The following is a 24,287-nucleotide window of genomic DNA, read 5'->3' on the forward strand; positions in this document are numbered from 1 at the left end:
AAAATTGAAGTCCTCCAAGCTAACTATTATCTTGTTGAATCTTCTCTGCATTCTCTCTAGTGCAACCATATCCTTTCTAACGTGATGACCAAAATTGCACAGAATACCTTAAATGCAGCCTAACCAGTATGTTGTCCCCATTCTTATTTTCCACAGTACACCATGACCCATGAAGGCAACCAAGGCCAAATGCCTTCAGCACTATCTTACAACTTTCAAGGAACTGTTGTCTTAGACTCACAGGTCTCTCTGTACAGCAGCATTCCTTAATGCCCTATTCGTTAATGTATAAGTCAACCCCCCACCCCAGCTTGACTTCCCAAAGTAGGCCTTGAAGACATAACCTCTGACCTTGAGGGAGGAATGCTACCCATGGAACTAGGCTGACAGATTCATGCTGGCAGGTGAACAAACACAGAAACGTTTAGATGTTTCTGGACAGATGGATGGCAACTCAATCCAAAGAAACTTTTAAGTTGAAAACCCACTATCTGACCAGGTTGATTTACCCAGTCTTGTTTACAGCACTATTACTTGGACTTGGCGAGTCACAGGAAACTAATTTGCTTAGTGCTCATATAGTTCAGTAATTGTATTACCTTTTGACTGTATATTCCCTTTAAATATTCATAAAGACCAATATAATAATCACCTGGGTTTAACACCAAAAGGATATTGTCTGGAAATGGGATCGCCAGTGCTCCAGGAATACATTTCTGGGAACTGCTACAAAATGCATGTGGGAGAAAAAATTCATTGTGCCATCGGGGAAAAGAAAATTACTTCAATTTTTTGTCTAGAAATACCATTATTTATTAGTTATAAAACCATCATTTACGTGGAAAAAATGTTTAACCGATTGTCAAGCATGCTCTGTCAAAGAATGGAATTCTTTTTCACTTTTTAATTGCCAATGGAATATAATGAGGATGGGTGTGTCAGGTGATCAGTTGCAAGGTTTGTGGGGTGTCGTAGTTTCGGAAGGGAGGTCATACGATTAAATCTGGAGTACATCCAACTTGCACTGGCAGCACTAACTGACTGGGATAACAAGCTGGTAATTTATAGTTGGCCTCATTATTCTTTTCACTCTTACCTTTGTAAGTTAATCATTCATTAGAATACTGTTAACCTGACATTGTGTGTCGTCCAAATGACCTGATATAAAATCAAACCAAAGGGAGTCTTAAATCTCAATCATCTTTTTAAGAATGGAACTGGTTATTTATTTGTGATTGAATAGCTTAGTTTAATAAATTTCTATTTGCCTTGATTTAAAAAGTTTTGAATATTTGTCAATATTTAAAATGCTATGGGATAATCAGAGTCTATGGAAGTGCTTTAAAAGCAGAATATTAACCCACAAACTCCGAGCTGGACTGCTGCACAAGGCTACAAGAAACTCTAGATTTTTAAAAAAACCTTACTCACCAGCTGGTCCCATACATCCTTCCTCCTCGCCATGAGGAAACATTCAGGCAAGAGATCAGCTAGTCTGTTTTTGCATGATGATTAATCACTGTCCAGACTGGTGGTATAGCAACAATGTAGTTGAAGGGCTGATTGGCAAACTCCTGTTCCCATTGCCTGATGGTCATTAGGACAAGATAGGGATTCCTCCTGAAAGTGGTGAAATGGACAGTATCGATTCATGGTCCTGCTAAAAGGAGCATTTGATGTTTAATTCACTGACAGCTATTTTCATTAATTTCCTTATGCCATGACTCTGTAGTCTGCCAAATTTTCCCTGCAACCTATTTGTCCTCAAACTCCCATCAGCCTCCCCAAGACTTTACCATCTACATGCACACAAGGGGCAATTTATAGTGGCTAATTATCTACCAACACTTAGCAGGAAACTCCAGAACCCTGAGAGAAGTCCATGTGGTCACAAGGAGAAGAAACTCCACAGAGAGAGCACCCGAGGTCAGGATTGAACCAGGGTCACTGGAGTTGTGAGACAGCAGCTTTAGTCTTTATTCCCTACGGTGTGACTAAATCAGTTCAAAGACATGAGCTTCACCAGCACAGAGAGATAAAAACCTTAAATTATCATTAAATTCAGGGCATCAAGTTCATCAACTCTGAAACAGTACTTCTGGTTTCATGCAACACACACAAAATGCTGGTGGAACGCAGCAGGCTATAGGGTCTCAGCCCGAAACATCGACTGTACTTCTTCCTATAGATGCTGCTTGGCCTGCTGCGTTCCACCAGCATTTTGTGTGTGTTGCTTGAATTTCCAGTATCTGCAGATTTCCTCGTGTTTGCGTTTTTAACTTCTGGTTTCATGGCTGAGCTCATCAGGATCATTAAAACCCTATAGACAGATGGATCCACAGCTAATTTGCAGAGCAATCTTTTGCATTCGTATAGCACAGTTAAAGTATCAAAACATCTAAACAAGAGCAATATTAATCAAAAGAGTTTTCAGATTGACTGACAGGAGAGCACAGGGAAATGGCCAAGTGCTTGGTCAGTTTTACAGGGCCCCTTGAAAGAGAGAAGGACAGAGAGCTTAGGGAGGTAATTCTAGAGGTTATGGCATAAGAAGCCAAAAATAGAGTCATATTAGTACAACAATTGAGCCAAGCAATACACAAGATAGACAAGAGTTATGTTGCAATAAAACATTGTTTAGGTATAATTCTAGATTTTGGACATATCATGTTTAGTGATTACCGTACTTAAATCCTGGGCTCAACATCGTCTTAAAATGATGCTCAGTTACACTGATGAAATGATTCAGAGCCTGATCTCTCCTCCATGTTTTGCTAAAGGGGCAGAAAGCTCAGGAAAGGATTGGAGGGTATGGCCAAGTGCAATAGGAATCGATGTGAAAGGTGAGGGGAGTAATGGATTGAAGGTATTATATATGAATGCACGAAGTATAAGAAATAAAGTGGATGAGCTGGATGCTCAGTTGGAATTGGCAAGTATGATGTTGTAGGAATAACAGAGACATGGCTGCAAGAGGACCAGGGCTGGGAAATGAATATTCAAGGTTATACGTCCTATCGCAAAGACAGACAGGTGGGCAGAGGGGGTGGGGTGGCTCTGTTGGTGAGGAATGAAATTCAGTCCCTTGCGAGGGGTGACATAGAATCAGGAGATGTAGAGTCAGTGTGGATAGAACTGAGAAATTGTAAGGACAAAAAGACCCTAATGGGAGTTATCTACAGACCCCCAAATAGAAGCCTGGATACAGGATGCAAGTTGAATCAAGAGTTAAAATTGGCATGTCATAAAGGTAATACTACAGTTGTAATGGGGGATTTCAACATGCAGGTAGACTGGGAAAATCAGCTTGGTACTGGACCCCAAGAAAGGGAGTTTGTGGAGTGCCTCCGAGATGGATTCTTAGAGCAGCTTGTACTGGAGCCTACCAGGGAGAAAACAATTCTGGATCTAGTGTTGTGTAATGAACCGGATTTGATAAGGGAACTCGAGGTAAAGGAGCCATTAGGAGGTAGTGACCATAATATGATAAGTTTTAATCTACAATTTGAGAGGAAGGGAAAATCGGAAGTGTCAGTATTACAGTTGAACAAAGGGGACTATGGAGCCATGAGGGAGGAACTAGCCAAAGTTGACTGAAAGGATACCCTAGCAGGGATGACAGTGGAACAACAATGGCAGGTATTTCTGGGAATAATACAGAAGGTGCAGGATCAGTTCATTCCAAAGAGGAATAAAGATTCTAAGGTGAGTAGGGTGCGACTGTGGCTGACAAGGGAAGTCAAGGACAGTATAAAAATAAAAGAGAAGTATAACATAGCAAAGATGAGCGGGAAACCAGAGGACTGGGAAGCTTTTAAAGAGCAACAGAAGATAACAAAAAAGGCAATACGCCAAGAAAAAATGAGGTACGAAGGTAAACTAGCCAAGAATATAAAGGAGGATAGTAAAAGCTTCTTTAGGTATGTGAAAAGGAAAAAATTAGTTAAGACAAAAGTTGGGCCCTTGAAGACAGAAATGGGTGAATTTATTATGGGGAACATAAATGGCAGAGAAGTTGAACAGGTACTTTGGATTTATCTTCACTAGGGAAGACACAATCTCCCAGATGTAATAGTGGCCAGAGGACCTAGGGTAACGGAGGAACTGAAGGAAACTCACATTAGGCAGAAAATGGTGTTGGGTAGACTGATGGGACTGAAGGCTGATAAATCCCTAGGGCCTGATGGTCTGCATCCCAGGGTACTTAAGGAGATGGCTCTAGAAATTGTGAATGCATTGGTAATCATTTTCCAATGTTCTATAGATTTAGGATCAGTTCCTGAGAATTGGAGGGTAGCTAATGCTATTCCACTTTTAAGAAAGGAGGAAGAGAGAAAACAGGGAATTATAGACCGGTTAGCCTGACATCAGTGGTGGGGAAGATGCTGGAGTCAATTATAAAAGATGAAATAGCGGCACATTTGGATAGCAGTAACAGGATCGGTCCGAGTCAGCATGGATTTACGAAGGGGAAATCATGCTTGACTAATCTTCTGGAATTTTTTGAGGATGTAACTATGAAAATGGACAAGGGAGAGCCAGTGGATGTAGTGTACCTGGACTTTCAGAAAGCTTTTGATAAGGTCCCACATAGGAGATTAGTGGGCAAAATTAGAGCACTTGGTATTGGGGGTAGGGTACTGACATGAATAGAAAATTGGTTGGCAGACAGGAAACAAAGAGTAGGGATTAACTGGTCCTTTTCAGAATGGCAGGCAGTGACTAGTGGGGTACCGCAAGGCTCGGTGCTGGGACCACAGCTATTTACAATATACATTAATGATTTAGATGAAGGGATTAAAAGTAACATTAACAAATTTGCAGATGACACAAAGCTGGGTGGCAGTGTGAAATATGAGGAGGATGTTAGGAGAATGCAGAGTAACTTGGACAGGTTGGGTGAGTGGGCAGATGCAGTTTAATGTGGATAAATGTGAGGTTATCCACTTTGGTGGCAAGAACAAGAAGGCAGATTACTATCTGAATGTTGTCAAGTTAGGGAAGGGGGAAGTACAATGAGCTTGAGGTGTCCTCATTCATCAGTCACTGAAAGTAAGCATGCAGGTACAGCAGACAGTGAAGAAAGCTAATGGCGTGTTGGCCTTCATAACAAGGGGAATTGAGTATAGGAGCAAAAAGGTCCTTCTGCAGTTGTACAGGGCCCTAGTGAGACTCCACCTAGAGTATTGTGTGCAGTTTTGGTCTCCAAATTTGAGGAAGGACATTCTTGCTATTGAGGGAGTGCAGCATAGGTTCACGAGATTAATTCCTGGGATGACGGGACTGTCATATGTTGAAAGATTGGAGCGACTGGGTTTGTAAGCACTGGAATTTAGAAGGATGAGAGAGGATCTGATTGAAACATATAAGATTATTAAGTGATTGGACATGCTGGAGGCAGGAATTATGTTCCTGATGTTGGGGGAGTCCAGAACCAGAGGCCACAGTTTAAGAATAAGGGGTAGGCCACTTAGAATGGAGTTGAGGAAAAACTTTTTCACCCAGAGAGTTGTGGATCTATGGAATGCTCTGCCTCAGAAGGCAGTGGAGGCCAATTCTCTGGATGCTTTCTAGAAAGAGTTAGATAGAGCTCTTAAAGATAGCGGAGTTTAATGTGGGTAATAGAGATATGGGGAGAAGGCAGGAACGGGGGTACTGATTGTTGATGATCAGCCATGATCACAGTGAATGGTGGTGCTGACTCAAAGGGCTGAATGGCCTACTCCTGAACCTATTGTCTATTGTCTTCAGGGTGAACTAGGCAATGAGAATGGGATAACTTAGCTACTGACCCAAAAATGGCAGCTTCTTTTGGGAAATTGGGGTTTACAAGTGAAATTCAACGGCCAGCATTGTGGATACCAGTTGTTATCTAGTAACTTACGTTGGAAAGTACAGTGTGCCCATATTAGTAAAGGACATGATTGTGTCTTGTGATGGCTGCATGATTGAAAACCCTGCCACTGCTGTCTAGACCCACACACGCCAAGTCACTTAGGGAGGAGAAAGGCAAAGGGAGAAAGCCGAGGAAAACAATAGCAAGACTAACACTACTTGTCAATGCCTCGAAATATGATTCTAAGTAAAAACACATACAGGAAAAGGAGGAGTAGTTAGCTTCTCAAGCTATTTACTAGGTCATGGCTGATAAATACATCAACTCGATTATGTGCATTTCTTCCATATCCCTTACCTAACTGCTGACCCCACAATCACAACTTCTTATAGGAATCAAATCCAGGTTTCCACCACCATTTATGCTTCCTAATTCATCGCTGAATGGCTCAAGTTCCAATTCCACCATTACATCATCTTGTTCTGATTCTCTCTTTAGAGGAAATTGTTTCTTGGCATCCACTCTATTAAATCCCCCAAATTAATTTAAAGATTTTATATAGATCATCTCTGAAACTTCTAAATTCAAATAAATTTGTCTATTTTAAGCATTTAAGACCTGGTACCTTTCTGGGGAATCTACAATCCCTTTCTTTCCAAGACCATTGTATTTTTCCCTAAGGTGCAAGGCCTAAAATTGAACAAGCACAACCAGATGACAAGCATTTCCTTTGGACTTCTGTATTTCCAATCCCTTTGAAATAAATGTAATCTTTTCACATTGCTTTCTTTACACCTGCACACATGAACAGGGAAGTCTTCCTACAGAGAATTCTTGTTACTTCTTGGATTCAGACCGGACCTTCTTATGCTTCTTCACATCTGAACACGTTCCTTCCAATTCACTACCCTACCTACACCGTCTGCATTGCCTCTGAAAACTTGAAGATACATGTTATTTCTCATGTACCTCAATGTACATGCCGACAAGCTAAAATTCTCTAATGAACTTTAGGGGACCATATCCTGTTAGTCACACAATACACTTTTTTTTTCTGTCTCCTACCTTGCAACCCTTTATGACATTACCACTAGATCTATGCATCTTAATCTTTGCTGATAATCCTTCTGCAGAAAACAATTTCAAATGTCGTAATTTCATAGATAACTCACATAGGTGAGTTTGTCTAACTATTCAGTTAAACAGATCCAATTGTCTATCACAGATCTATGCCAGCTCCCTTTAGTTAGATGGTATTCACCTTTGTTCAATCTTCGATGATAGATTCAAGTAACATAACTGATATTATATTGGCACCCCTGCAATTATGTGATTTATCTCCCCACCCCTTATCAAGTATCTAGAATGGTTCTAGAAGAGTGATTTCAGCTATAAGTTGTGACTGGAGCTGGGGTTATTCCCTTTGGAGGACAGGAGATTGAAGCTTTTGATGACAGATTTAGATGGGTAAACAGAGACCCATTAGTAATTGGCTCAATGATGGAATGTCACAGATATAAAGTTTTGAAGAAAAGGTACAAAGGGAACATGAGCATAAAACTTATTTAAAGCAGGCACAAGAGACTACAGATGCTGGGATCAGCAGCAACAAATAATCTGTTGGAGGAACTCAGTGGAACAGGTATATCTTTGGAAGGAAAGGAATTGCCAATGTTTCGGGTCCTGATGCAGCACTTCAACACATTATTTTCTTTCCTCCCGCATATGCTGCCCAGCATACTAAGTTCCTCCAGCAGATTAATTAAAGCAGAAATTCACTGCTTGAAAGGTTTGGTGGAGGCAAAGTCAATAGGGTCTTTCAAAAGGGATTTGAGGGGTGCTTGAATGATAATAATTGCAGAGTTTACAGAAAACGAGCAGGGAAATAGGTCTGACAGGATTGTGCCATAAAGTGCTGGCAATAGGCTCCATCTGCCTCCTGTGCCAAAACAATTCTATGATTCTAGACAAGACTGGAAAGCTTCCAATCCAAAAGGCACAATTCATGAATCTGCAGAGTTTTGGAAAAATATGACTAATGCTTCAGTGATTTCCACATCAATTTATCTTAATAGCCTGGGATGGGGACCATCAGGTCCTGGAGAAGTATTTACTACATACAGAATATCATCATGTGTTCTTTAAACTTCTTTTAATATCTGTTTATTATCTAGTTAAACTACAAAACAAGAGTTTTTTTCCCCCATAAACACAAGAAAAGGCAGAATCGCAGCTGGATTGAGATCCAGTTATTTTTCACTCTGCAATTAAATGGAGCAGAAGAAGTCAACCTTACATCGTGATTATTTTAATTGGACCCATTAAGAAAAAAAAGAAGAGTCTAAACATACCAGTTAATAGCAGTAATTTTACGGAGACTGTTAAGAGAATTCATAGACAAGAGGCCAGTTAAGGGAATGCCAAGGGTTTTATTTGTTCCATACATTTGATATGACACATGCCAATCCTCATTTTATGTATTTATACATATATAAATTCTGACCTCGCAAAAGGGAAAACATTTTTGTACATTATGTATATTTTAAAACACAGTCGGCATTCATATATATACTATGCATTTATAATATATATACAAATCTTTAATCATCAGCACTTCAAGGTACATGAAGGTATACATAAATCGGACTTACAAACCACTCTGCACCAGTCACTGTTAACAACCCACAGAGCCATCAACATTCTGAATCCATGCAGGGTTACTTTTGAGAGCTCTTAAAGTGCTGTTTCCTATACGTCAGTGCATGCAGATGAACAGAGATTGTTGTTTATCAGAAAGAGTAATCAGTTGTCATTTACGCTGAACATGTAATTGCAAGGCAAATCTTCGGTGTACGTGATGTAAATTCTTGCTGTGCAATCCTGAGTGGATTGAACATCAGAATTTACCCTCTCAGGAATCCCATCTTTCCCAATCATCCCACTTCAACTGAAAGCTGGAAGCAATTAGATGCCCACATATTGCTTTATAATCCTGACCTTTAAGGATAGATTCACAAAATAATTCAGTAGGAAAACTCTTCCTTGAAGAAGTATAGTTGGATTAAGTTTTTTTCAATGGTACAAGCAATCCCTTCAAAACAGCACCGAAATGCCCTGGAAATGCAGGCTAATTCTGCAAAATAGTATTAATCCCAAATGGCTAATGAATCGTGAAGCGTGGAAGAGTTTGGCACAGCCAAGGAAGCCCTGTCATTGGAGCTGGTTAGAAATTACAAGTTAAAAGTGCATGCAGAAGTGCTTAGGGCAATCTTACCAGTCCTCATCATGTACAAACGTATTACCTATAAACCTAGCATATAATAACAGTAGAACAAACAGCTAATTGTCAAAATCCATGCCGGAAACTAGGGATGCAAATTACCTGACCCGTGAACAGAAGTTTTAAGTTAGCAACAAGCATTCAGGCAGATTCAGACTTTAGGCTTGGATTCTTAGAGAATTCAAGATGTGTGCCAAACCGTTGGTATATGTCACATTCATTCTTGTGATATCCTCTAGGATTGGCTCAACAACACCACTTAGAAACCCACCTTCCCCAACTACCCTTCTCGAAACAGAAGCTGGAGGCAATCAGATGAATACAAGGCACTGAATCTTAGTGTTGCACCATGCAGTTACAAACTCTCCCACAATAAGTTGGGACATATTTCTTCAAATCCTCAAAGTTTTATCCCTGCTCTTTGGCAGGAAGAGTCGCCATTGATGGATGCAGGGAACTTTGGACAATCAAGCTCTCAGACTATACTGCCTTTAGGTAGCCTGAAGCTGTTGTGATACCATAGTTTAGGTTAATATGCCTCCAGCTCATTGAACACCTTGGGCAGGCAGAATATAATCCTTTCTCTCAGTGCCCTTCCCAAGAACACCAATTCAATGTCCCAATTAGAATATGAAGGATAAAACTACAAAATTAAAAGTAACTGCAGAGACTGCACTCTTTGGACCTCAACCATGGAGAACTCTGCTTCGTCAGGAGAATAATGAGACGAGTGAGCACGCCAAGCAAGTATACATGGTCAAAACATACCACCTTGCTCACAATGCCACATAGCGAGAGGCACATTCAAAGTAAAAACTGTCTCTAAATTCAACTCAGCAATTCCTTGGCTTTGTGAAAACAAAGGCATTCAAAAAAACTTCTTTTCCCTGTGAACTTATCCATGATAATTTCACGCCTGCAGGAGGAAATGACATCTTTAAAAAGGGGATTTATAGTGTTTTATTATGGTTTAGCAACCTTAAAGAGAATATTTTCAGCAAACATTTTTTCCACACAAGAGAGTACTCCTTTGAGATCTGAAAATCCAATTTCTAAGCCCGCTCTTGTTTCATGTTACATCTATCAAACGAAGTTGCAGCTATTTCCCACCAACCTATGCATATCAACCCTCAATCTACAGTTTAAAATCCTGGACGTTGCTCAGCTCCAGTCTAATTCAGTGATTAAGAGGAGAATAAATGAGATCAGATGTGCAGATATTAAGATATTAAATTAAAGTTGTAAGTATTGAATTATTTCAGCAAACTGAGCAGGGAAAGTAATGTTTATTTCTTGGAAAATATGCACTGACAGGGATTATAAACTTATGTCCTCCCATCTCCAAAGACACAGTTCTTTAAAGTACAGGTAGGCTGGGAAGCAAGGGCTCATCAAAATGGGAAGTAGAGCAAAATCATCATGAAGCTCAAAGTCAGTCAATTGCACGACGAAGCCCTGCCTTTCAAATGACCAGAATACTGGCCTCAATTTGCTTGAAAAAAAAGTTCAGTCCTCTTTTTAATCCAATTGGTCAACTTGGTTCATGACCATTAGGAATTGGGAAGGGGATTCTGAATATGAGGGTATTTTGTTTTAAATCTTATATTGCAGCAAATGTAGTACCTGGAAATTCCACAAGGAATTCAATGTTTCGAGGTACCAACTCCCCACACTATCAACTCAAGGGCATTAGGGATGAACAATGAAATGCTGGTCTTGCCAGCAATAGCCATGTCTGATGTACAAATAATGGGGATTATATAAAACACATTAGATCTATTCCAAAACTTTCAACAATGCAATATAACTTTGGCTACACAGACATTCTACAGATACAGGCATAATTTGACCCTGAGTTGCTAAAACATACTTGTTTTTGTCAGAACAATGGGCAAGGAAGATCCTTTTCTCCCTTGAGTGTCAGGATGTAATGCGCGATTGGAAGAAAACACCACACTTCTCTCAATGTTGCCACACACGTACCTCAGTTCCCCAAGTGCTCCATATGTATTCACTGAGTTCTTTATGACGTAACAAATTCATGCACACTGAGTGTAATTATGGGCACACCATGCACGTGTTTCCTGTTTCCCCCTGAATTCTGAGAAGCCCAACCTGCATTTACACACCATCGTTCAAAACCTCAGGAAGCCTCAAAATACTTCCAGAAATGTCAGTTGTAATTTCAGAAGCACAACATTTAGTGTGTGGATGGGACACTCCCACAAAAGACAATGCAGTAATTACTTCATAATTTGTATTTTTGATCAATATGGCTTAGAGATGTACCTTGAAATACAGACATAGGATCTTTTGTGCCCACCTGTGAGGACAGATCATTTCAATTCGAGAGTTTATTCAGAAATCAGTCCCTTTGAGAATGCAGTGCCTCCTCAGGAATACAACAGAGTGTCAATTTGGTTATTTACACTCCAGTCTTGGGGGGTGGGATTCAAACTTGGGATCTTTTGACTCAGAGGTGAAAGGGCTCCCCACCAAGTCACAGCTGACACTATAGGTAAGCTGCTTTAACATTTAAATGTCCATTTGGGAGAATGGTTTGTTCCTAGCCTGTGATTTAACAGGACTGTTAAACACTAACCACTTAACATAATTTGCACTTCCAGGTGCTGATCGGTGGGAGTCACACCATTCAAACCCTGGGCTTTTTGTACCTGGAGAGCAATTTTTCCACTTGTTCAGCAAAAAATAAACAGTGAAAAGCAAAGAGTCAAGTCAGAGGTGACACAAGACTTCAGTATAAATACTACCAGAGTCTTCTTGGTTTGATAGGAAGGGTCTGTTAATTCTTATATGTCACTATAGTTAACAGGGCCATATGGTGCAGAAGCATGGTGTTAAAACATGTTCCTTAGAGATTTTAAAGGAATAGCAAATAATTGTTAATGAATCTGCAATTTCAATCATGCCTCTCCTAATTTAACACAAGCTTTTTAAAGTGCAATTGAAAAAGAGTGCAAGTTGGAGTCACTGTCACAGTGCAAGTTGACGTTGGCATTGATACTGGTGACAAAATACATTAGAGTTGAGGCTTTGCCATGAGAACAGATTCCATACTCTTTAAGACAATCAAATGGGCAATAATTAGGGCCACTCATTCAGTTAGTGTATTAGAGACACTGAGTCTTCTTTACAATGGAGTTAAGGCCTTTGACTATAGTTGAATTCAGTAAGGTCCTCTATATCTTTGTAAAAACGCAGCTACAAACCTTGATTTGAAAATTGGTGCTAGAAACTGAGCTACTGTCTGGGGTTTAATAGTGAATTAAATTGATCATTTAAAAACTTAAAAAATAAGCAAACACTAGTTAAAAAAAGACAAACTGTAAATCTGCAGTAAAGAAAATGTACTTCACTTTAAAAAACCTCTGTCGTTATTGAACTCCTTCATTGCCGGCTGTATAGTGGTTGGTGCGTGTGTAGGGCCTAGTTGTTGTTGTGATACCTGGGCAACCCTGTGTTCTGGGTAATCCTGGAAATCAGAGGGGAATGCAATCATATTGCCACAATCATATTCCTGCTGGCTGGGTTTTTGAATCAGTGTCTGGACTAAAAGCACCGACTGGTTTTCCCTGAGAAGACAGGAGGGTCCTATGTTCTTTGTCCAGCAAGGCCTTACCCGTAAAACACTTCAGGTGGAAACAGTAGTCAGGAGGACAGCTAGGACCAGGGTGCAGTGTCCTCATCCCAACAGCTGGAAATGGACTGTGAAGGCTTTGGAAATGTAGCAGGCACAAACCAAGATGGTAGTATTACAAAACTGTGACAATGAAGTTATTAAAATTAAAATGTCATAACCTTGAGTAGATAGCTGCAGCATTTATCCCTCTTTCTGCTCCCCTCAAAACATTTTTCATTATAAATATTAACAATCCTGTTGGCAGAAAGAATTTCACATTTTTAAAAATTACATAAACCACACTTTTGGAACACTAACATACCAAATAAGCACCTAAACATTCAAGGACAATATCTTAAAGGAGTCTCAAAAGCAGCTCCAGAAAAGGTTTACAAAAATTATAATTTCTGTATTTACATATATAATTTTCTCCATTAACATTTCAACAAAATTTCATATGATTAGATAATTCATCTTTGGCAACAACTCCCCCATCAACCTTGTCCCCACTCTACAGACTGAACTCGGATCAGCCTAAAGATCCTAGTGCATATGATTTGAAATCCAACATAAACCCCACCTGAAATTGTCTTGAGTATAACATTTGGCTAACTTACGAATGAATATTTATTGCAATAATCACAGACAAAGATATACATTTTAAATGCTTGCTTGGAGTAACAGCAACTGTATTTTTTTTTAAATATATTTAAAAAAAACTCCAAAAAGGCAAAAAGGGTGATTGAAACGAAAACATCCGCAGAAAGAACAGCTGCAGGACGTCAAACGAGATTTTCAGAGATTTTCTGTGATCTCACCAATGTGGTTGCCTGAACTCCTCTCCACCCTACCCGACCACCCAGGCCCTCTCCCCTCTTCCCCATGATCCCAACACCTTATACAAGAGGATAGTCCAATGTTTCACCATGCCCTTGCTTGGTACGCTCGAAAAGTTTATGATGCCAATGCTGACTCCTCGTCTTCCCTTTTCTTCCCTCTAATCCGTGCTTGTTAAAGGGGAGATGTACATGTTGTATCCCTTAGTGGGAACAAAGAGCTGTGTATCTGCAATTCACCACATAGCTCTCACTCTGTACTCTGGAGGGGGGGCTTAGTCTTCCAGCTCAAAGTTGGACTCGTCATAGAGTTCAGGTCGAATGGAAGGTGTCCGTCTGGAGTATTTGAATTGCAGGTAGTTACCCATTTCATCAAGGACATCCAACACCTACAATACAGTGGAATTCATTTGTGATAATCATTCTGTTTTTAAGTAGCCTTTAAATAGTTAGCCCAGTAGCTGGCCATTAATAGTATACCTGTTAACAGCTGAACTTAATGAACAGTGAAACAACAGGTATGTAATAAACATTTCCTCCTGTAGAGTGGCTTGAAAGGTAACAGCACATTGAAAGACCATTCAGCCCAACAGATCTATGCTGGTATTTACATGCCACACAAATTCCCTCCTCACCCTGTCAAGAGTACTTGTTTGTTTCTTTCTTGGTTTGTTCAGCTTTCTCTTCAAAGCATCTCCTAATTTAAAAAAAAACTCCTGCTGTGAAGTTTAACTTTCAGGATGAGAACTACAGCTGTAATCATCCCAGCAAGAGGTCCACTTCCATCTGTCAGCAAATCAAGTATCAAGGGGGTGCAGAGACCAGGTGACCAGGTCTACAATTAACTTTCACTCTTGTACCCAGGGAACATTATCCAGTTTAGCCTAGTGCACTGGCAACAAGTGCTGTGCCCACAATTCCATCTACTACAGATAAACTGGATCAAAAGTCGAAGGTGAGATCCTCAGTAAAATGTGAATCTCATCAAGTCTGGAAATTAGTCTTCACTAAAAACTAAGCATAATTTTAATAGTTTTACAACTGGATCTCATAACTAACCTTTACACTGTGCTCATAACACTGTAAAATGACCCAAGAAGCTTCACGGGATTATCATCAAACACAATTTGACAGCTACCCAGCCATGGGCACAGTCATACAGTGCAGTAATAGACAATAGACAGTAGGTGCAGGAGTAGGCCATTCGGCCCTTCTAGCCAGCACCACCATTCACTGTGATCATGGTTGATCATACACAATCAGTACCCTGTTCCTGCCCTCTCCCCATATCCCTTGACCCCGCTATCTATAAAAGCTCTATCTAACTCTCTCTTGAATGCATCCAGAGACTTGGCCTCCACTGCCTTCTGGGGCAAAGCATTCCACATATCCACCACTCTCTGGGTGAAAAAGTTTTTCCGCATGTGTTCTAAATGGCCTACCCCTTATTCTTAAACTGTGGCCTCTAGTTCTGGACTCACCCATCAGCGGGAACATGCTTCCTGCCTCCAGCGTGTCCAATCCCTTAATAATCTTATATGTTTCAATCAGATCCCCTCTCATCCTTCTAAATTCCAGTGTATACAAGCCCAGTCGCTCCAATCTTTCAACATATGACAGTCCCGCCATTCCAGGAATTAACCTTGTGAACCTACGCTGCATTCCCTCAATAGCAAGAATGTCCTTCCTCAAATTTGGAGGCCAAAACTGCACACAATACTCCAGGTGGAGTCTCACCAGGGCCCTGTACAGCTGCAGAAGGACCTTACTCCTATACTCAATTCCTCTTGTTATAAAAGTCAGCATGCCATTAGCTTTCTTCACTGCCTGCTGTACCTGCATGCTTGCTTTCATTGACTGATGTACAAGAACACCTAGATCTCGTTGTACTTCCCCTTTTCCTAACTTGACTCCATTTAGATAGTAATCTGCCTTCCTGTTCTTGCCACCAAAGTGGATAACCTCACATTTATCCACATTAAACTGCATCTGCCATACATTTGCCCACTCACCCAACCTGTCCAAGTCACCCTGCATTCTCATAACATCCTCCTGACATTTCACACTGCCACTCAGCTTTGAGTCATCAGCAAATTTGCTAATGTTACTTTTAATCCCTTCACCTAAATCATTAATGTATATTGTAAACAGCTGCAGTCCCAGCACCGAACCTTGTGGTACCCCACTGGTCACAGCCTGCCATTCTGAAAGGGACCCGTTAATCGCTACTCTTTGTTTCCTGTCAGCCAGCCAATTTTCAATCCATGTCAGTACTTTGCCCCCAATACCATGTGCCCTAATTTTGCCCACTAAACTCCTATGTGGGACTTTATCAAAAGCTTTCTGGAATTCCAGGTACACTACATCCACTGGATCTCCCTTGTCCATTTTCATAGTTACATCCTTAAAAAACTCCAGAAGATTAGTCAAGCATGATTTTCCCTTCATAAATCCATGCTGACTCGGACTGATCCTTCTACTGCTATCCAAATGTGTCATAATTTCCTCTTTTATAATTGACTCCAGCATCTTTCCCACCACTGACGTCAGGCTAACCGGTCTATAATTCTGTTTTCTCCCTCCCTCCTTTCTTGAAAAGTGGGACAACATTAGCCACCCTCCAATCAGCAGGAACTGTTCCTGAATCTATAGAACATTGGAAAATGATTACCAATGCATCCACGATTTCTAGAGCCATCTCTTTAAGTACCCTGGGATGCAGATCATCAGGTCCCGGGGACTTATCAGCCTTCAGACTCAACAGTCTATCCAACACCGTTTCTTACCTAATATAAATTTCCTTCAGTTCATCCTTTACCCTAGTTCCTTTGGCCACTATTACATCTGGGAGATTGTCTGTGTCTTCCCTAGTGAAGACAGATCCAAAGTACCTGTTCAACTCCTCTGCCATTTCCTTGTTCCCCATAATAAATTCACCCATTTCTGTCTTCAATGCCCAATTTTGGTCTTAACTATTTTTTTGCTATTCACATACCTAAAGAAGCTTTTACTATCCTCCTTTATATTCTTGGCTAGTTTACCTTCGTACCTCATTTTTTCTTGGCGTATTGCCTTTTTTGTTATCTTCTGTTGCTCTTTAAAAGCTTCCCAGTCCTCTGGTTTCCCGCTCATCTTTGCTATGTTATACTTCTCTTTTATTTTTATACTGCCCTTTACTTCCCTCGTTAGCCAAGGCCGCCCCTTACTCCCCTTAGGATCTTTCTTCCTCTTTGGAATGAACCGATCCTGCACCTTCTGCATTATTTCCAGAAATACCTGCCATTGTTGTTCCACTGTCTTCTCTGCTAGGGTATTGTTCCATTGAACTTTGGCCAGCTCCTCCCTCATAGCTCCATAGTTCCCTTTGTTCAACTGTAATACTGACACATCCGATTTTCCCTTCTCCTTCTCAAATTGTAGGTTAAAACATATCATATTATGGTCACTACCTCCTAATGGTTCCTTTACCTCCAGGTCCCTGATCAAATCCGGTTCATTGCACAACACTAAATCTAGAATTGCCTTCTCCCTGGTAAGCTCCAGTACCAACTGTTCTAAGAATCCATCTCGGAGGCACTCCACAAACTCCCTTTCTTGGGGTCCAGTACCATTCTGATTCTCCCAGTCTACCTGCATATTGAAATCCCCCATGACAACTGTATCATTACCTTTGCGACATGCCAATTTTAACTCTTCATTCAACTTACACCCTACATTCAGACTGCTGTTTGGGGGCCTGTAGATAACTCCCGTTAGGGTCTTTCTACCCTTAGAATTTCTCAGTTCTATCCATACTGACTCTACATCCCCTGATTCTATGTCCCCCCTTGCAAGGGACTGAATATCATTCCTCACCAACAGGGCCACCCCACCCCCTCCTCCAGTCAGTCTGTCCTTTCAATAAGATGTATATCCTTGAATATTCATTTCCCAGGCCCTGTCCACTTGAAGCCATGTCTCTGTTATTCCCACAACATCGTACTTGCCAATTTCCAACTGAGTCTCAAGCTCATCTACTTTATTCCTTATATTTCATGCATTCATATATAATACTTTTAATTCATTACTCCCCTCTCCTTTCATATCAATTCCTATTTCACTTGGCCATACTGCATGATCACTTCTTGAGCTTTCTACTCCATTGATTCTGTTGTCCTTTTTAACTTTTCTTATTTTCACGTTCCCTTTAACTCCATCCTTATATTTCCAGTTCATCCCCTCCCCCCCACTACTTAGTTTAAACACATCCGTGTTGCAGTGGCAAACCTGTCTGCCAGAATGCTGGTCCCCCGTCTATTAAGGTGCAACCTGTTCCTTTTGTACAATTCATCCCTACCCCAAAACAGATCCCAGTGGTCCAAGAATGTAAATCCTTGCTTCCTGCACCAGTTCCTCAGCCACACATTCAGATCCATTATCTCCCTGTTCCTGCCCTCTCCAGCACGAGGAACTGGAAGCAAACCAGAGATAACCACCCTGGAAGTCCTGCTTTTCAGCCTTCTTCCGAGTTCTTTGAAGTCCCGCTGCAGGATGTCCTTCCTCTTCTTCCTGATGTCATTGGTGTCGACATGCACTACCACTTCCGGCTGTTCACCTTCACCCTTGAGGATTCCCTGCAATCGGTCCGTGATGTCCTGGATCCTTGCACCAGGGAGGCAACACACCATCCTTAAATCTCGCCTGTTGCCACAGAAACCCCTTTCTGTACCTCTTACTATGGAGTCCCCTACTACCACAGCTCTTCCTGATGTCTGACTCCTCGGCTCTCTTCTGCACCAATTTTCGGCTCGCAGACCTGTCTGCCTCTCAGACTGGCAGTATCTTCTGTCCTGACAGCTTCCAAGAGGGTGAACCTGTTTATGAGAGGTACATCCCCTGGGGTCTCCTGTACTTCAAGCATCCTTTCCTTCCTCATCGTCACCCCCTTTCTCTCTTCTGGTATCCTCGGTGTAACGACCTCACTGTAGGTCCTGTCCAGAAAACTCTCGTTTTCGCGGATAAACCTGAGGTCATCCAGTTCTTTCTTCAGTGCTGCAACATGCTCCTTCAGAAGCTGAACCTGGACACACTTTCCACAGCTGTTGCAGCCGGAGGCACCATCAGTGTCCCTGACCTCCCACATCATGCACGTAGCACACTGAATCAGCTTAGCGGTCATGTCTTCACCCTCTCCAATTGTGCCTGGCGTAGTCTCTTCCCTCAGCCTCCTCGCCGAAGACTCTCGAGCCAAAGACTAGCACTTTTCACACCAGGCACTTCCCTCAACTAGGCCACTTCCTGACAGGCCCTTCAGCCCATCGAGTCTGTACCGACCTTCAAACGTCCACTCACAGCTCACTATCCCATTTCTTCCCACATTCCCCCTCCAGATTTGATCTCTCTGCTGGGCTAATCGGCTGCAATTCACGTTAGTGGGGGAGAATCGGAGCGCCTCTGGTAAACCCCTGCAGCTACAGAGAGAACGTGCGACCGTCACACGGGCAGCACCTGAGATCAGGAACAAACCTGGATTGCTGAAGCTGTGAGGCCTCATTACTCAGCACTGCTCCCCCTTGTGGCAGCCGATCACAAGGTTCGAGCAGCATCTTCAATGGGCAAAAAAAGCATGAATCCCTGAGGTGGGGATGTATTGTCAGCCCAACTTTTAATGGAGCAAATAAACTTGGATATGATCAAGAAGCCATAATTGGAGAAACCCAGAGATATAACTGTGTGAAATACAACAGAAGACATGGTTATAATTTGCGTTTTGGCATTGTTTACAGGACAAACTAGGTATTTATTAAAGGGATTGTAGATATGGCAGAACACAGCAGATGTCACACAACATGTTCACTGCCATCGTCTCCCTTGGATGAGGATAGAAACGAGGAGAAATTGCGGATTTACATATACATACTAAATAACCCATAATATTTCAATTCCCTTCATTGAATTTCCCCTTGCTTCTGTAAAACTGGTCATAAAATATTTAGATGTCATGCAGCATCTATGGAAATGAACAAACAGTCGACATTTCAGGTCAAAACCCCTCTTCAGGAATGGAGAAGAAGAGGGAAGATGCCAGAATAAAAAGGTGGAGGAGGGGAAGAAGAGTAGCTGGAAGGTGATAAGTGAAGCCAGGTGGGTGGGAAAGGTAAAGGGCAGGAGCAAAAATCTGACAGGAGAAGAGAGTGGACCATGGGAGAAAGGGAAGGAGGAGGGGCACCAGACGGAGATGATAGGTGAGAAGAAGTGAGAGGCCAAAGTGGGGAATAGAAGAAGAGGGAAGTGGGAGGGAATTTTTTTTTAACCAGGAGAAATCAATATTAGGCTAATTGGGGCAGCCGTTTAATTGGTCCAAAATGTACTAGTCCTGATGTGTCCCAATTAACTGGAATTCACTGTATTTTGAACGTATGTGTATGTGTGCATGTATAACTGAGATCAAGTTGACAAAATGTGAGTGCCAGGGACGGAGAGCAGAGGTTTTGCATAACCTGCCCCATAATAGCATTATGTGTCTGCAGAACCTCTACCACCGGGTAGCGCAGCGGTTAGTGTAATGCTATTACAGGGCTAGAGACACAGGGTTCAATTTCTGCTACTGCCTGTAAGGACTTTATATGTTCATCTCCGAGCACTCCGGTTCCCCCAAAATCCCAAAGACGATCATTGTAGGTTAATTAGTCAAATGGGAGCAATTGGGCCTTGTAGGCTCACTGGGCCTGTTACCATGCTGTACCTCTAAATAAAAAGAAATAATTAACCAATAATAAGAATTATAGAAGAGTACACTACAGGCCCTTTGTCCCATGATGAGAGGAGGAAATGCAAAATACAAAAAGTTTCTGGAAATAAAGGTTTTCTTGGAAGGGAAAGAGTGTGAGAGAGTCGGGGAGATACTCACCGTGTCCAGCATCTCACGTGTGTGGGCAGCGGATAAACAAAAGCGAGCACGGGATTCGACGATGGGAGTGGCAGGGAACCCAACCACCACCACCCCAATGTTCTTCTGCAGCATTCTTCTGGCAAACGCACTGTAAATAAAGTTCTCCGTTACAACAAGTTATTTGGTAAGCCAGCAACAACATCAACTTGCATTTACACAGCACTTTTATACAAGGCATTGTACAGGAACCACGGGTGAATAAAGATTGCCACTGGTCCAAACTGGATTTACATTGTGCATTAAAATGGAGGGAGCAAAAATGTTCTCAGTGCAGGAAGCCCAAGGGAGGAATGAATGATCCTACCCTACTTTGCCAGGCATGTACAAGAGCAGGGGTACGACGGGGGAGTCATCATTGCCATAGGTGATGAAACCCAGCTCACGCAGGCGCTGCCTGAAGTATCGGGTGTTCACACCCAGCTGCCTCACTCGCTCGATACCTGCAGGAAAGGAAAAGTAGACGAGGGTGTCAAGATCCATCAATGACATGTACACCCTCACATTCTGTATGGTCAGACTGCCCTGCATTCATTTAAAGCACTGATGGAACATCCCACAACAATTGGTTGCACTGTAACACAGTATCACAGTGCATAGTGTGTACCACTGCACACAGTAAGTTCTTATAAACAGCAAAGGAGTAATGGTCAGATAATCTACTTTAGTGATGGGGGCTGAGGGGCAACTATTAGGCCCAGATTCAGGAGGTGACAACATGGCTTTTTCACATCCACTTTAGACGACATAAAGACGGCGGCTCCTAAGGTGCAAGCCTCATGCAATGCTGCACAATAGCATCACCAAATCTCACGTCTAAAACGTGAGATTTGAACTCTCAGCCTCCTGACTCAGGGTTGTGAGCGCCACCAGCTGACACATCTCAGGCACTGCAGTGGCTGAAGTTCCACTGGACACAAATGATGATCAAGAAAGAACAAGCCATGGCTGTAGATAGCACCAGAAAATGCCATTGGTTAAGGGAGGAAAGTAAGTGGATATATTAATGTTGTACCATAATCTGAGGGGTTCACAACTGCCATGACTTGGCTCTTGGGATTTTGTTTTTTTTAAATTATCAAGGAACAGAATCTAACAAGTGTAAATAATGTTGAGAATAAACAGGGCCAGATATTTCTCAATGCTGATCTTGCAGGTAGTAGGAGCAAGCAAGAACTGCCCCTAAATACTGTGGCTACAAACGCAGGCCGGGAGCTGTGACTCAACTCCTGAGATCCCAGTGCCTTCATACCATCTACAACAACAGAAATACTCTCCACTAGTCTGGATGAGTGTCACTCCGTGAACACCTAAGGAGAAGCAGCCAGATCTAGACTAAAGCAGCCTGCTGAACTGGCCCCATCTACCACCCTAATCATTCATTCCTTTCATCACTATATATCACTTCATTTATTGTCACACATGCATGTCAACATATACAACCCTGAGATTCGCTTTCTTGCAAGCATTCACAGAAATGTACAAGAAACACAATAGAATCAAAAACAACTGATGTGCAAAAGACAACAAACTGCGCAAATACAAAACAAAATCAGTATGGCGAGAGAACACGAGATGAAGAAACCTTGAAAGTGAAGAGGGTCACACTTTTGCAAAGTGTGCTATCTATAAATTGGACTGGGACAACTTGTCCAGTCCAGACCATATAACATAGGAACAGAATTAGGCCATTCAGCCCATCAAGTCTGCTTCTCCATTCCACCATGGCTGATCCTGGATCCCACTCAACCCCATACACCTGCCTTTTTGCCACATCCTTTGATGCCCTGACTAATCAGGAAACCAACTTCTGCCTTAAATATACCAGCAATGTACTTTGACTGTAGTGCTTCTATGGCATCTTTGCCTTTAGCACTGCAGAAATAATGGAGTAGACTGGAAAGGTAACTTTGTTGTGTGGTATGAAACAAGAGCACCTGTACAGCACCACCCTGCAAACAGCCACGGCTAATCTAATTTTCTTATAATGCTGGTGGAGGGATCAGTGCGTAGTGATTGATTTGTACTGATTTCTAATGCACTTCTCTTCACTGAAACAGTGACATGGGATGTAGAGTTTCCACCTGAAAGCAGAATGGGCCTCATTTTAATGTCCCATCTGAGTGACTTCCCTCTTTAGTGTCGTACCAGATCATCAGCCCAGACTTCAGTGCTTAAGTTCCTGGATATGGACTAGAACTTACAATCTTCTGGAAGTCCAAGTAACTGGACCACATCTGGTCACCATGGAGATACTGGGAGCAGAAGATACACCTTGAAGTTCTGAGAATTCTGTTTGCTCGTTAGCCGTTCAGACAAACAACTCTGATAAAAGTGCCCGAGCTGTGGAAGGAAAGTCCTGTAAAATTCGCGTGTGGGTAAACTTTAAAATAACATCTATTGCATTAGAGCCTTACCTATTGTGGATCCATCAAGTCCCATGATACACCTTAGTGATCTGATAATTTGTTCTGCTATTGGAGGAGGCATTGAGGTAGCATAGACAGCACTGTGCGAGTACCCTCGCAAATAATCCACAAGTTCCTGCAAGAGAACCAAAGACTTTGCAGAAAGGTTTTGGTAAGATGTATTGGGACTGAACCAGTTTTCATTACTTGACAGTATGTGGTGGTTTGGGCTACCATTTGTTAACCAATGCTAACTGACCCAGAACTGAGGGGCAGATAGGGCTGTGCACATTTCTGTGTGATGGGAGTTAAACAAAGGCCACGCTGACCAAAAATAACAATGCTTCCTTCCTTAAAGGACATTAGCAAACAATGTGAGTCTTTCATCACTAACTGCACTTTCACTGTCACCATCACTTGTTTTGTTTGCTTGTATCTACGTATGTTAAACCTGATTCGATTTGATTCCGTGTTACTTAATCAATTAGATTGATTTTTTTTTCCAGTTGGAATTTGAGTCTTTCTGGATCACTGGCCCAGGCCTCTAACATAGCCAATGTGTTATTCTCCTTCAGGTGTTAACTACTTAAATATTAACATTTCAGCATCTTTAACCATCTTGACAGTGCTACAAAAATGAACACCTTCCATGTTATTCTCAAGTCAAACTTTCCTCCTTCAGCCAGTTGCTATTGCGAAATATTTTACTCATTCAAGGGCCTGTGCTGCACCATGAACACCTCTGCTGAAGTGCACTGTGGCATCACAACAGTTCGATTGTACATACACCCTCACTAGGATAACTATTTGAAGAGAAAAACGCTTGCAGGACTGTAGTAAGAGGAGTGATTTATTTGGATAATTCTTCTGAAGAATGGGTAGAGACAAGTTTGACCAATTAGCCTTGTACATGGCTAATATGTTTTGGCATTTGACCAAGTGAATTTCCATGTCACCTCAGTTGGTTAGTAGAAGTTTGATATCAGGTAACTAAGTTTGAGTATCAAGTTAGTAAAATCTGTCTCATGTGCTCATGTACTTGCAATTTACCCATTCCATACAATCTCATAGCCAAAGTGATAGAAATTAGGAACTCAGAGCAATAAAAAATAACAATCTACCCCATGAACAATTTCAGCCTTTCCTCTCAAATTACGGAATAAAGATCAAAATATTTGTCAATTCTCAAATAACTTGCAATACACAAAGCAGTGGAGGAACTCAGCAGGCCAGGCAGCATCTATGGAAAAGAGTAAACAGTCGACATTTTGGGCCGAGACCCTGCATTAGTCCTGATGAAGGGTTTCGGCCTGAAACGCTTGAAACTCTTTTCCATAGATGCTGCCTGGCCTGCTGAGT

At 41.7% G+C, this 24,287-nt stretch overlaps 1 protein-coding gene across 2 annotated transcripts in view; it reads right to left on the minus strand.

Moving 5' to 3' along the window:
• Nucleotides 1–1,464: 1,464 nt before the first annotated feature.
• sptlc3 (serine palmitoyltransferase, long chain base subunit 3) overlaps nt 1,465–24,287 on the minus strand; it is a 154,668-nt gene continuing 131,845 nt past the window's right edge. The window contains exons 9-12 of one of the 2 annotated variants that reach the window (XM_073051272.1): nt 22,938–23,064; nt 20,828–20,963; nt 20,482–20,611; nt 1,465–1,620 (exon numbers count right to left, since the gene is read on the minus strand). In XM_073051272.1, the coding sequence (XP_072907373.1) occupies nt 1,513–1,620; nt 20,482–20,611; nt 20,828–20,963; nt 22,938–23,064 (501 nt within the window). In that variant the 3' untranslated portion in view covers nt 1,465–1,512. Of the gene's footprint in view, nt 1,621–8,245; nt 13,982–20,481; nt 20,612–20,827; nt 20,964–22,937; nt 23,065–24,287 lie in introns of those variants that run through there. The other variant, XM_073051271.1, reaches the window with a different exon arrangement.

The sequence above is a fragment of the Hemitrygon akajei genome, chromosome 7, assembly GCF_048418815.1.
Source record: "Hemitrygon akajei chromosome 7, sHemAka1.3, whole genome shotgun sequence".
In the NCBI taxonomy this organism is placed as follows: domain Eukaryota; kingdom Metazoa; phylum Chordata; class Chondrichthyes; order Myliobatiformes; family Dasyatidae; genus Hemitrygon; species Hemitrygon akajei.